This window comes from Cnephaeus nilssonii (genome assembly GCF_951640355.1).
Source record: "Cnephaeus nilssonii genome assembly, chromosome: 9".
Taxonomy (NCBI): domain Eukaryota; kingdom Metazoa; phylum Chordata; class Mammalia; order Chiroptera; family Vespertilionidae; genus Cnephaeus; species Cnephaeus nilssonii.
Window position 1 is genome coordinate 86,141,410 of NC_137080.1, and position 13,830 is coordinate 86,155,239.

At 60.9% G+C, this 13,830-nt stretch overlaps 2 protein-coding genes across 2 annotated transcripts in view; both read left to right on the plus strand.

Moving 5' to 3' along the window:
* Window positions 1–231: 231 nt before the first annotated feature.
* Window positions 232–8,318, plus strand: PGC (progastricsin; the record flags this gene model as incomplete). The annotated part of the gene is made up of 9 exons (XM_079780604.1): window positions 232–290; window positions 2,090–2,240; window positions 2,691–2,808; window positions 3,549–3,667; window positions 4,082–4,281; window positions 5,468–5,590; window positions 6,189–6,336; window positions 7,322–7,420; window positions 8,104–8,318. 9 exons carry the CDS (start codon window positions 232–234, stop codon window positions 8,254–8,256), a joined length of 1,170 nt encoding a protein of 389 aa, XP_079636730.1. The 3' UTR covers window positions 8,257–8,318.
* Window positions 8,319–9,853: 1,535 nt separating this feature from the next.
* The window catches only part of TFEB (transcription factor EB), a 47,297-nt gene continuing 43,320 nt past the window's right edge, over window positions 9,854–13,830 (plus strand). Inside the window, exon 1 of the mRNA XM_079780599.1 lies at window positions 9,854–10,107. The gene's annotated coding sequence lies outside the window, so the exon portion shown is untranslated. The remainder of the gene's footprint in view (window positions 10,108–13,830) is intronic.

The window sequence follows — 13,830 nt, forward strand, 5'->3', positions numbered from 1 at the left end:
AATAAGATGAAAAGTGCTTGCCGCCACCCTCGCGAGGGAACCATTGGTGCGCGGAGCGTGGGGTACCCGGGGACTGAGGTCATGTTTGCTCAGGGCAGGGGCAGGGGCAGGGGCAGGGGCAGCTCTGCATCCGGGGATATAAAGGGCGAAGGAGGGCTCAGGCCTTCACTTGACTGCAAAGTGCCCGACTCGGAGTGGCTTTTGCTCTGCGGCCAGTTGGGAACCGGCACCATGAAGCGGGTGGTGGCGGCCTTGCTCTGCCTCCAGCTCCTGGAGGCCGCAGTGGTCAAGTGAGTTTGGGGTCTGGCTGCGGGTGTAGGAGCCCGGGCGGGAGATGGACCCCTGTGAGGCGTGGCCTGGTCAGGGGACACCCCAGCTGCTTCGGCTCCAGAATCTCTGCGGGGGCAGGACAGGAGTCACAGGCGGGAGAAGGCACAGCCTCCGCCTTCAGGGACCGTCCAGTCGAAGGGAGAAAAGACGGACCTGGCACAGAGGACAGGGCGACCACGGCCCGCGCAGCCCTGGAGCGGCGCTGCGGCTCCTCTCGGGAAGGAACAATGATCCGGAGAGGGAGACATTTGCTAAGTTTTCCTGCAGGCCCAGACTTACTTGGCAGGTGGCACGATCGTCTAAGCCAGTGGTCGGCAAACTCATTAGTCAACAGAGCCCAATATCAACAGTACAACGATTGAAATTTCTTTTGAGAGCCAAATTTTTTAAACTTAACCCTTTGCACTCGCTTGCTTTTTTCTCGATTCCTTTATTCTACTCGGGATTTAATTTTTTAAATAACCCCAGATTTTACAAAGCGCGGCAGTAGAATAAAAAACTGGAGTTTCTTTTCATACAAACTTATTTATTTGGATTTTTTTATATTTCAAATTATTGATACATTCAAAGAGTATAAAAAGAGCTGCTACCGATGCTAACCGTGTCGAGTCACACTCTACATCCAAGTGCAAAAGGTTAAACTTCTTCTAATGCCACTTCTTCCAAATAGTCTCGCCCAGGCCGTGGTATTTTGTGGAAGAGCCACACTCAAGGGGCCAAAGAGCCGCATGTGGCTCGCGAGCCGCAGTTTGCCGACCACGGGTCTAAGCGGAAACATCCACAATGTGACCTCTCTGTGCTGAGGTGTCGGGAGAAAGGGAGGGCGGGCGGGGTCTCTGGGCGCCGGGGGCTGGGCCAGCCGATTCCTTGGGTGGAGAGAGACTCCTCCCAGAAGCTCCTGTAATGGGCGGGCTCCGTGGAGGTGGTTAGAGAGGCTGTCAGCAGAGGATTTCTGGAGAACGCGGGGTCCTGCGGGAATGGGGACTGAGGCAGGAAAGAAACGAAAGAAGCAGGAATGCAGGTGGCCGGGGGGTGGGGGGCCCACAGATGCTCCCCAGGCAGGTCTGGGAGGATAACCAGGGTGACACGGGAAGGAACCCATGATTCCTGGGTCCCGACTCCAGAGCTGATCTGGCTCCTGAGCACCAGGCCCATTTCCCCAGTGTCCCCAGGCCAGACACCGAGCAGCAGGGCAGCGCCAGGACCCTGTCTTCTCAGTCCCAGCCTCGCGCGGGGCCCCTGCACCCACAGTCTGTCACCCGCAGCTGGTGCCAGGTGCCTGAGGGCCACAGGAGAGGACTCTCTTTGGGTGAAGTTTGCCCTCTGGAAACCTTTTTAAAATGCACATATCCTGCAAAGGGTGATGCCTGAAGTCCCTCCCCACTTCCTGGGAAGGAACTTATGGGATAGTTGACAGCAGAGGGCCAGGGTGGGATGAGGACCCTTGAGATGGGGAGGGAGCATCCTGGGTGAAGGTCATTGTTTCCTGAATCTTGGAGCAAGTCCTGAGAAGAGTTTTGAAAGAAAGGGAAGGAGAGGGGAAGAAAGAGAGAAGCAGAGGGAGAGAGAGACAGAGAGAAACAGAGAAAGGGAAAAACACAGGCACACACAAGCGACAGACATGGGTGCGGAGTGGCAGGGAGACTCCATACACTGGGGTCTTTAGTGAGAGATGGAGGGCAGGTGAGCGAGGCTGGGGCAATTGATGGGAGGCGCTGCAGGAAAGAGGGAGACCTGCTGACGTATAGACCTTCTGCAGAGTCCCCCTGAAGAAGTTCAAGTCCATCCGTGAAACCATGAAGGAGAAGGGCCTGCTAGAGGAGTTCCTGAGGACCCACAAGTACGACCCTGCTCAGAAGTACAAATTTGGTGACTTCAGCGTGGACTACGAGCCCATGGCCTACATGGATGTGAGTCCTGAGCCTCCGAGGGGTAGCCCTCTCCCTGCTGCCCAAGGCCAAAGCGAAGGCCCGGGCAGTGAGCTGCACCCTCCTCTCTGCTGCCCCCACCCCTGCTCCCTTCTCTCAGCCCCACCACCTGGACCTCGTCCCCCCGGCAGAGAAGGGAGGGCCCTGCTGAGCTGGCAGCTGGGTCACAGAGACCGGCAGCCGCCCTGGGGCCCTGGCCAGCCTCAGGCTGAGGGTCTGAGGGTCCGGGCAAGTGTGGAGGGAAGGCTCAGGCCCTGCTGCTGGAGCGGCTGCTGGGCAGGGACTGGTCCCTCCCTGCTCTGCCCTCGGAGGGCGGGGCTGCTGGGCAGGGACTGGTCCCTCCCTGCTCTGCCCACGGAGGGCGGGGCTGCTGGCCTCGGGGTCCCTCCAGAGCTAACAGGCTGCTCCCCCCCTCCCCGCTCCTCGCCCTAGGCTGCCTACTTTGGTGAGATCAGCCTCGGGACCCCACCACAGAACTTCCTGGTCCTTTTTGATACCGGCTCCTCCAACCTGTGGGTGCCCTCTGTGTACTGCCAGAGCCAGGCCTGCAGTGAGTGCCCGGCTGGGCAGGGGAGGCGCTGACACCTCGGGGGGGAGGGCGGTCTTCATAGGGGGAGCTTCCGTCCTGGGAGGACAGGGACTTGCCCAGGGCCACTCGGCATGCCCAGGCCGGAGGGAGGAAGCTGCTCCTGGAGCCCGCTGGCGCCTCTGCCTTAATGCTCACCAGCGCCTCTTCCTTCATCTGCGCGCGCGCCCCGTGCCCCCCACCCCCACCCCCACCGCCTCACCGCTCCACTCTTCACTAAGTCCTCACTGAGGGTCCCCAAGGCACACGGAGAACAAGTCCTGTATGATGTTGATGTTCACTTTCTTATGGCTGCCCTGGTCTGTGCCAAAGCCTTGGGGTTCGGTTCCTCATGCCTGTAGCCTGGAGGGTCCCCCACTGGCCCCGCCCTACATGATCCCAGGCCCTGGTACGGCCAGCCTGCTGACCTGGTGAGGGTCCGGGAGAGCAGGGACGCCCTGGGGAGTCAGTCACTCCTGCATCTGATAAGTGCCAGCGACCTGCTGGGGCCGGGGAGACCGCAGGGAGGTCACAGTCCCAGGGCCCCAGAGTCTCTAAGTCGGAGGGGTGTGGGGCCAGGGCTGGCCAGCTGGCATGGCCTCCCAATGCCGGCACCGGGCTGGGCCACCCCTGACATCTGAGGCTCCAGGATGGGAGCACAGGCCTGAGAGTCAGGGCAGCCCCCGCGTGCCAGCCGACTCCCCGCATCCTCCCGCCCCCTGCAGCTGGCCACAACCGCTTCAACCCCAGCCAGTCCTCCACCTACTCCACCAACGGGCAGGCCTTCTCCCTGCAGTACGGCAGCGGCAGCCTCACCGGCTTCTTCGGCTACGACACCATGACTGTGAGTGACGCTGCCGCCGCCCCGCCCCAGGCCTCGCTCAGCCTCACAGGCCCCGGGGTCTACCCAGGAGATTAGACGGAGACCCTGAAAGACATGGAAAACCTCCGTGTGCCCTGCTGTGCAGGACAGGAAATCGGCACAATAAGGGCTCATTCGTTCACTCCCTGAACCCCTCTAAGGGCCGTCCTGCGCAGGACACTGAGCACACCGTGGTGAATGGGGTGACCCAGTGCGGGGGGGGGGGGGGGGAGGTAGGGAAGGCCACTCAGAAGAGATAGCCGCTCTTGCAAGACCTGCCGGGAAGGAAAGCAGAACAGGTGAAGGAGGGGTGAAGAAGAGCCTTGGAGGGGTCTCTGGAGGGGAGGGGTAGGTGAAGTGACACTTGTCACCTCCCATCCTCTGTGCCCCCCGCAGGTCCAGAACATCCAGGTCCCCAACCAGGAGTTCGGCCTGAGTGAGAACGAGCCGGGCACCAATTTCGTCTATGCGCAGTTTGACGGCATCATGGGCATGGCCTACCCTGCCCTGTCCGAGGGGGGCGCCACCACGGCCCTGCAGGGCATGCTGCAGGAGGGCGCCCTCACCAGCCCCGTCTTCAGCTTCTACCTCAGCAAGTGAGGAGCCCCTGCCCCCTCCTTCCGCCTGGACAACGGGGGCTCCCTCCTTTGGGATTTGGAGGCCACCCAGCAGGCACTGGTCCCGGCACATCTGTCCCAAGGGCTTCCCTCCTGGGCTCCGACTCCTCCCCCACACCCCACTGCTCCCACCGGCCTCCCTCGCCTCGGTCCCCAGCCCGGTCCTCCGCTTGGCGTTCCTCAGCCAGGCAGCCTCTCTCGCTTCTGTGGGAGTTTTGCCTTGAGGGTTGCTGCTGATTCTCGATAGCTCGTGGGTTTACCTGCTGCCCAGAGCCCCAGGTAGCTCACTGCCTTCTGACCGAATGTGTACCCCCCCGGCGCCTCTCTTGTACAGTAACCTGTGCTTCACCTCCTTCCATCTATCGCTCTAGCCAGGCCGTGGGGTGGCCGCCAGGTTCAGGTTCCGCTCCAGGTCCACCCCTAGCTCCTAACAAGCCGCCACCCTCACCTCAGGTTCAGGCTCCGCTCCAGGTCCACCCCTAGCTCCTAACAAGCCGCCACCCTCACCACCGGCACCAGCAAACATGGCCATTGGTGTGGAGGGCCGGGCAGCCGGCGGGGGAGCGGCTTGGAACAGACTTTCCTGCTTTCCTCTCCGAAGGAGCCCACCACCCTGTAGACAGGGTAGTTGGGGCGTAATCACTGGGATCTGGAACTAATGTTGCCCCTTTATTCTCTACTTCTGTTCACAATCACTCTGAGCTCAGCCTTCAGGAGCTTCCCCGCGTTCCCCTCCAGTTCAGCCACCAGGGCAGGCCTCTCCAGCAAACACAGCCGCCCTCCCCTCCCTCCGCCCCGGCTCTCCCTCCCTCCACCGGCTCTCCCCTCCCTCCAATCCCAGAGAAAATGGCAAGCCAAGCGGGGGCCTGGGTCAGGCCCCACCTGCATCAGGAAGTGGGAGGGAGAGGAAAACGGAGGGGTGGGGTGGGGAGGTGTGGGGGGCACACACCAGCCGCTTCCCTAGGGCAGGATCATCCAGGAGCCTGAGGCACTGGAAATTCTGAGGGGCCCAGCCGGGGAGCCCCCGTCTGAGGGGAGACGCGCCCTGCCCCCAGGGAGCCCCAGCCTGGATGGAGGCAGGTCGCTCTGGGGGTGACTGACGGCTAACAAGGAAGTCCTTTCCCACAGCCGCTCCCTGACCCACCTTCCCCTCTGCCTCCTGCAGCCAGCAGGGCTCCCAGGACGGCGGAGCAGTCATCTTCGGGGGTGTGGACAGCAGCCTGTACCAGGGGCAGATCTACTGGGCCCCCGTCACCCAGGAGCTCTACTGGCAGATTGGCATGGAGGAGTGAGTGTGCGGCGGCTCTGGGGGAGGGGGCGCTTCGTTGGAGCTGGCTTCGAGGCACTTCATGCCACACACACACACACACACACACACACACACACACACAGGTGGGGGTTGGGGTTGGGAACAGGGGACCCCCAACCCCCTTCAGGCCTGCCCCCACAAAGCCACAGCTGCCCTCCGCTGGAGTTTCGCGGCCCAGCTCGGCCTGGAGAAGAGGGTGGGATGGGGACAACATAGGCAGGGGCAGGATTTGGAACCCCAACTATTCCAGACCCTGTCGTCCAACCCTATGGGCTTACAGATTAGAAACTGGGGTGTGTGGTGGTTGGAGGGGAGCTCATTTGCTTAAAGTACCTATAACAAACCTGCAGCCCTGGCTGTCAATGTTTCTAGAACCTTCCTTGGAACTTTTCAGAAGAGCCTCCATGGCCATTTAGGTGGCCCTTAAGTAGACTGGTGTGGTGGGAAGCTGGATGGACCTTCCTGGTGGCACCTGGCGTGGGTGGCTGTGGCTGTGAGTCCCTCAGAGGTGGGGAGAGCTCACCCCCTAGCTGCCCTGAGCTGGGGTGCTACGGCCGCTCATCTCCTCACCGTTCAGGTTCCTCATCGACGGCCAGGCCTCCGGCTGGTGCTCCCAGGGCTGCCAGGCCATCGTGGACACGGGCACTTCTCTGCTCACCGTGCCCCAGCAGTACATGAGCGCCCTGCTGCAGGCCACGGGGGCCCAGGAGGACCAGTATGGACAGGTGTGTCTGGGGGAGGCTTCCCTTCCGTGGGTGAGGCCCGTGGGAGACAGTTATGGTTGCTCCTGGGATCCAGGAATAGCCTGATTCTTGGCCTCCATACTTTGGGCTTCCCAAGGCATTGAGGTGGGGAGCCCCGGGGTGACCGGGGCAGGGCCTGGAGCTTGCTTCAGGGGGCAGGCGCTTTGCTGAGGGGCTGTGAGGAGGCTCCTACTAGGCAGCATTTCTTCGGAGCTTCAGCTCCTCGGAGGAAACAGGCTGAACACTTGCCAGACTTTGAAGTGAGAGGGAAGTCACTGGAGGAGGGTCCAAGCTGGTGAGAGACAAGGGGTAACTTTTTAAAAAGTATTGTTTATTGATTTCAGAGAGGAAGGGAGAGGGAGAGAGAGAGAGAAACATCAATGATGAGAGAGAATCATTGATCGGCTGCCTCCTGCACGCCCCTCACTGGGAATCGAGCCCGCAACCTTGGCATGTGCCCTTGACTGGAATCGAGCCTGGGACCCTTCAGTCCCCAGGCTAACGCTCTATCCAGCGAGCCAACCCAGCTGGGGCGAGGAATAACTCTTTAATCCACATGTCCCTCACCTCCCTAGGGCCAGGCCCCCTGCTCCCCCTTTCTCCAGAGCCCAGCAAAGTGTTTGTCTAAGTAATTCCTTCCCATTACCTTTGGGGGACGACTCTTTCCACAGGTCTGTGTGTTTCCAAAGACAGTTGCAGAGATGGGGCACAGATTCAATGTGTCATGAGGGGAAATTCAGGCAAAAGCCATGTTTTTGGGGTGGGAGAGATGCCCGGGTCTCCCCAAATCCCACCCCCTGTGCGGAGTCCACATGAGTAACGCCAGCAGGACTCCCCCTTAGTGTCGCCACCTCCGGTCCAAGAGCAGGCTCGGGACTCAGGCCTGGGAGCCGAGGGGCTGCGGCGGTGGGTTGGAGGCATCTCAGGCGGGAGATGAGCCAGCCGGGCCCTGCTCCTCTCTCTGCAGTTTGTTGTGAGCTGTAACAGCATCCAGAACCTGCCCACCTTTGCCTTCATCATCAACGGGGTGCAGTTCCCTCTGCCGCCCTCCTCCTACATCCTCAACGTGAGTGCTGGTCCCCGCAGGCTGAGCCAGCAGGCCATGATGGGGTGGGAGGAAGGCGTGGGGAGCCAGGCACGCTGGGTCTCCTTACCCTGCGCCACTTCCCGTAGAATCAGTTTCCCCACTCACTGATCCCAAACCCCCTTCTCTGGAACGAGGCTGTGAATAGTAATAAGAGTATTAACTATTATTATTAATTAGTGGGGAGAGGCCCTGGGCCCTTCGTTATGTATCTACCAGGGCCAGCCACTGTGGGAAGCACTTTGTCTACACTATTCTACTTAATTGACACGACATTCAATGAGGGAGAGACTGATTTCTATTTTACAAGTGATCACTTGAAGGTTCAGAGAGGTTAGGTAACTCACCCAAGGCTACACAGCTAGTCAGGGTGAAACTAAGGTTTGGGTCCAAGTTGGTCTGCCTCGAACGCTTGACCATCAGGACGACCTGGGAGCAGGAGGTGGGGGGGGGGGGGCATGAGGAGAGGAGTCCCTGTGGAGGATCCCTGCAGCCCGAATTCCCCCATTCCAGAAATTCCTCCCACCGGCCTCTGCTCTGGCAGCTCAGTTGGCCTGAGCCCTCAAGCTCATTTCTGCATTTGCGCCCGGGCCCAGGGCTCAGGGCTGAGCGTGCCTGCCCACGTGTGAGTGAAAGGAGTGAGCGCTGTGCTTTGTCTTGTGCAGAACAATGGCTACTGCACCGTGGGGGTCGAGCCCACCTACCTGCCCTCCCAGAACGGCCAGCCTCTGTGGATCCTCGGGGACGTCTTCCTCAGGTCCTACTATTCCGTCTACGACATGGGCAACAACAGGGTGGGGTTCGCCACTGCCGCCTAGACTCGGTGCCCGGACGCCTGGGCTCCCCTCTTCTTCTCAGCCCCCCACTTTGCAGGGGCTCCTCTCTGTGCTTCTCTGGATTCAGCCTTCCCTCTCTGGACTCTGGACTTTCTCTAATAATAAATAGTTCTTCTTCATGTTGGTCGGCCTGTTGTTTTTTTTAGAGGGTAGCTGTGACCTGTAAGGAGTGGGGAGCGAGAGTCAGGGGCGAATTTGCTTCTGCTGATCCATGTTGTCCCCCAGTTGCTTCCAGGTTTCTGGATGGGTCCCTGAGATTCTAAGAGAAATGAGGCATAAGGTAGGGCTCGGGGATGGGCCCTGCACCCTTCAGAGCTTCTCTCTGGAGAGGAAAGACAATGGCAGTGGCATCAAGGCAGGGCATTCCTTGGTGAAGGGAAAAGGGGCCCTATTCTGACAACCCAAAATGCTCTGCTGACCTAACCAACCAAATAACCACCAGAATTACTCACCCCCTATGTCCACAGGCATGTCCACTAGCAGTGAGGCCAGGGGGTCCAACAAATCTAAATCCATTTCCTTATCTGCGATCAAGTGTGTGTGCTGGGAGCTTCCTGAGGCATGCCAGATGCCTAGGATGCCTACGTGCACTTGTAACAGTCATGGGTCCTCTAGGGAGGAGGCTAATGCCACCAGAACCTATTTCCAGGAGCGCTTCTGAAGGTCTGAGCAGAGTTAAGCTGAAAATATTTTCACCCAGGACCTGTATTTGAAGAAGGGCTCGCCCTCAACCGTGCACAAGAGGGAGAGCTACTTCAATCCCATGGACTCTAACCAACTTGTCCCTCTAGATTCATTCCTATCCTCCCTAGGAACCACCTAGCAAGACCCAGAGGCAGGAGGTGCAAGAGGGAAAGGGGGAGGGTGGCGGAGGGGGAAGGAGAGGGGAAAGCAGAGAATGATGGCTCAGCACCTGTAACTTCCAACAGGGAAAGGTGACATGAAAGATCAGAACATTTCTGAGTTTGATAGTGGTGGGGGTACCAGAAAGCTGAACTGATGAGACCTAGGTTGGGAGGGGCAGGCTATAAATGCAAAACTGATCATGGGAGGGAAGGTGGGCTCCATTCCACCGTCACACTTCTTTCATCCTGTCCTTCACAAGGCTGACCCCAGCCTTGCCACTTATGTCCAGAAGCAGGTGTAAAAGCGCAAATCAGGTGGGCAAACTCAAACCGAAGCGTTCCTATGGCAACAGCACGCCGCCTGGAACCCTACATCTTTCCTAGACTCTTGAGAAAGACAGCCTGCTCTGTGCCTTTCCGTGGGGTGAGACAGGCCACAGGGTGTACAGTAGTGCGCTCCGGTTCGGGACATCACTGACTGAGAAGAGAAAGAAAACTTGCAAAAGGGGCAGAAACTAAGTGGATAAAAGGTTCCAGGTTAAACGCCACGTCCCTGTCTACAGCCTTGGGTCCAAAGAGCGGACTACAAACCCCGGCGTGCCTCGTTGAGCCGCAACGAAGACTACGTTTCCCAGCGGGCGCCGCGGCGGGCCAGCGGGGGGCGGAGCGGGGCGGGGCGGGGCCGCGGGGGCGGGTGCTGCCCTCTGCCGGGCGCCGAGGGAAGTGGGTGCGGAGTGACAGCGGGAGCTGGGGCACCGGGCGCGGGGCTCGGTGACAGCGGAGGCGGCGGCCGCGGGCTAGACGTAGGGAGCGGCGGCGGCGCCGACGGCAGCGGGAAGGGAGGACGGGGCGGGCTTCCCTGGTGGCCCCAAGCCGGAGGAACTCGGGAGGGGGCGGCAGGCGTAGCTTGCGGACCGGACACCTGAACTTGGGACAAGTTGCCGGAGCCCGGGAAGCGGGCGGCGGACGGATTGACCTTCAGAGCTAGGTGAGCGGGGCCGTGGGCCAGGGGTGCGCGGAGGGTCCGGAACCCCCGGCCCAGAACCCCCACCCCCATCGGTGGGTCCGGGGACAGGTGGGTGGGTGGGGGTGCGGGCTGGAACGGGGAGCGAGACCGTGTGCGCCGCGCCGCCGCCGGCCCCGCTGTCCGTCCAGCCGCGGACGCCCGGCACATGGCCCGAGCGGCACTGCCGCCGATCCCGAGAACCCGCGCGGCCCCTCCCTTCAGGCCCGGGCCGGGGGCGGCTTCTCGGCGACCTTATGTAACCAGGCGGGAGGGGCCGGGGCGGGCACGGGCCTTCGCAGCCCGGGATCTGGGAGCCTGAAGGGGCGGGAGGCGTGGGAGTGAACTTGCAAGAAGTTTGAGGGACGTGTAGGCCCTGCGCCCGCTTCTTCTTCCCCGGACGCGGTGGGGGCGGGTGGTGCGGGGGAGGGCGCCGGAGGTAGGGGAGGTGTGCGGGGGCCGAGTCCGGCCCGGCCAGGCCCGGCCGGGATGGTCTGGGGGAGTGGGAGGGCCAAGCGGCGCCCCGCCCCGGGGCTGGGTTGTCGAGGGTGTGGGGCGGGGGGGGGGGGGGGGGGAAGGGGGCGGGTGGAAGTACCATCCCTCCCTCCCTTTCTGTCCCTTCCTCCCGCTCCGTCTCTTGAAGAAGCCGCCCCGGCTCGAGTCCCCCGGCATCCCTGAGCTCAGTCTTTTTCTCCCCCTTGCATGATTCCACGACCTCAGGGAACCCCAACCCCAGAGCTTATCCTCAGCGCACCCTCCTTTCTGTTTTCCCGGGAGCTCCCAACCATCTGCCCGTGCCCGGAGTACCGCCCCCCCCCCCCCCCCCCGTCTCGGTCCGGAATCCCGGAAAACACTCCCCCTTCCCCGTATTCCCGGTGTCCGCGCCACCCCACCCCAGGCTGTCCCGCCCCACCCCCCTTATTCCGGACCGCTCCTCGGCCTGGTGCGTGCGCTCGCCTCCAGGAAGGGAGCGGGCTGGGGCCAGCGCGGTCCCGCCCCTCGGCCCCCTCCCCGCCCGGTTCTGGCTTCACGCACGGCTGCCCCGAGCTGCTTCGGGTTGCGAGAGCAGGTTCGCGCCGCAGCCGCCCGGCGCACCCCAGCCTCGCGCCCGGGGGGAGGGCGGGCGCCCGCGCTGCCCAGGGCTCCCCTTCCGGCTCCCTGCCAGCCCCTCTCCACCGAGCGCTGGCGGCATCGCCGGCCACTCCGCCGTGGTCTTCTCCCCGGTCCGTTCTGCGGGCGGTTCTGCGCGGCAGTATCGGGACTAAACTCGGGCGCGGCGCTTTGGCTTCGCGTTCGTTCGCGGGGGAAGCGTGGTTAGTTACCGCCCAGCCTCCACGCCCCCCGTCCTCAGTGAGGGGGTGCCTAGTGGAGCCGGGAGGAGGTCAAGGTTGGTGCAGCCCCCCGTGGCCTCTCTGGGATGTGGACTCAGGCCCTGGCACTTGCCCTGGCCAAGATTCCCCCTGGTTTCCTAGCGCGGCCAGGCCTGTGCGCAGATCCGGAGGCAGCTCCTGGCTCCTCGGCCTGTTCCCTCGAGGCCTTCTCTGTGCCCCTGGGAGCCGGCTCCTCGCCTGCCCTCAGGGAGATCACAGTCTGGGGAAGAGACTGCAGCGATCGTTAAAGGCGTCTGCGGAGGCACTGGAAGGGGAAGGGCCTGGTAGTCTGCTGGTATGCTGGTATGTGCCTCAGTTTCCCCACCTGTGGGAAAAACAGCACTGACTTGGCCGCTCTCTCTCGGCCTGCCTCCTGGCTGCTGGGACAGGGGCGGAGCCAGAGTGCAAGTGAAGGCTGTTTGAAGTGACTGTTCTCGCGGAGGGAGCCGAAGCTGCTGACAGTGTGCAAGGCCTGTTGCAGCGGCAGCTCTCTCTTGTCCTAGCTCAGGGAGGTGCAGCCAAATGGGGACCCAGGTCTCCTGGTTCTGGGTCCCACGGAACGGGTGCAGGGTTTGGGGCAGGGGACATCTCCTCAGGTGAGCACTGAATCCGGAGAGAGCCAGCTGGCTTCTGAGGGCTGATGGCCGGTGACAGTCAGAGGTGGGCAGGGGCTGGGCCAGGGCAGGCAGGAGCCCCTGTGGGTCCTGGAATAGTGGAGATACCCAGTGCCCATCCCCATTGCCAGTCCGGACCCCCTTTCAGTCTCTGCTGGAAAGTAGGTAGGTGGGGCCTCCACCCCTCGGCTGGCTGCCCTTGGAGGGTCCGGCTTCTGGCCCTGACCCCTCCTGGAGCTCTGTTTATGGCTGTAATTGTATCATTAGCCAGAGTTTATAGAGTTACTTAGCACCTGCCCCCACAGGGAGTGGCCCAGCCGCCCCTGGCTTCTGTCTCTTCCTTTTCAAAGTCAACTTGGTTTCTGCTGGCAGCAGGGGTTTCCCCAACCACAGCTGGCCTGAAAGCCAGGTTGGGCCTTTGTCCTGTGGATGCAGGGCAGTCAGCACTTGGGGCCCGGCCTGGGGCTGCCCTGGAGATGACCGTGGAGACTGAGCTGAGAAGTGTCCATATCCCAGGATGCAGTGTTAATGTGTGTAATGTGTGTGTCCTCACCTGAAAAGAGATAAAAATGCACACACCTCATGGGCTGTTGTGAGCATTCAAGAGGAGCTGTGCCTGGTACGTGGTGGGTCCGTGGTGTTGCTCTGGGTGCCCGTATGCAGTGTAATTGATGGGAGTTTGTGTGTGATTATGAAGTGCAGCTAGTATGTATGTATAGATGAATTGTGCACATGCATGTCTGTGAGACTAATAGTAACACAATATTATATCAATAGAATCTTCATCCATTCTCTTTATGCTATAATAGGACAATATGATAATAAAACTTAGTTGTAAACATTAGTTGCCAACATTTATTGTGTATTTATTCTTTAGAATGAAGCAGGAATTATGATTTTCATTATACTGACTCAGAAAAGCTAGGTAAGTTGCCTGAAGTTACACAGCCTAGAAGTCGTAGGGATTCTAACCAAGGCCCAAATGACTCCAGAACCCGGGTTACCAATCCCTAAAGACCACTTCCGGGTTTCCTGGAGTTCTCTCTTAAGAGGTGGGGGTGTGGTGGTCTGGAACCTTCTTTTTCCCATCCGGGTTTCCTGCTCTGAGCGTGAGCGGGAACTTGATGAGGGCCCTGCCCCAGGACCACACCTGTCCCCTGGCCGCTTCTCCAAGCTGCTGTCACAGGTGATCAAAGGACCCCTGCCGAGAACTTTCTTGACTCGGCTGAGTTCACTCAAGGCTTCCTGGGTCTCCTTGGAAACCACAGACGTAGGAGACGGCACTGTACAGTGAAGCCTGAGCTCAGGGGGCACTTGCTTAATCAGATAGGAGACAAGGCTGTGGGGACCGTTGGGTGAGAATGAGACAGCAGCGAAAGTCATGAGAGCACGGCAGACCGAGCCTGCCTCTGACACGCTGTGTGGCTGGGCAGGCCCCTGCTCCGCCCAGTCTCGGTTTCCATATCTGCGAACCTAAACCATCTGTGGGATCCCCTGTAATGCGAACCTCCTGCAGGTCCCTGGCAGAGGCACCAGAACAGGAGAGGCACTGCTGAAAGAGGGATGGGGGGACTGCGGCGTCCGCTAGCCAGGGGCCGGCCTGGTGGAGTGACCAGCCAGCTTTCCTTGGGACATAGCCATAGCGCCCATGTAACGAGCACTGGGCGAAGGGTAACCTAGGCGGGGGGTCGGTGAGAGCACCGGCTCGGGCCAGGCTTCCTGGC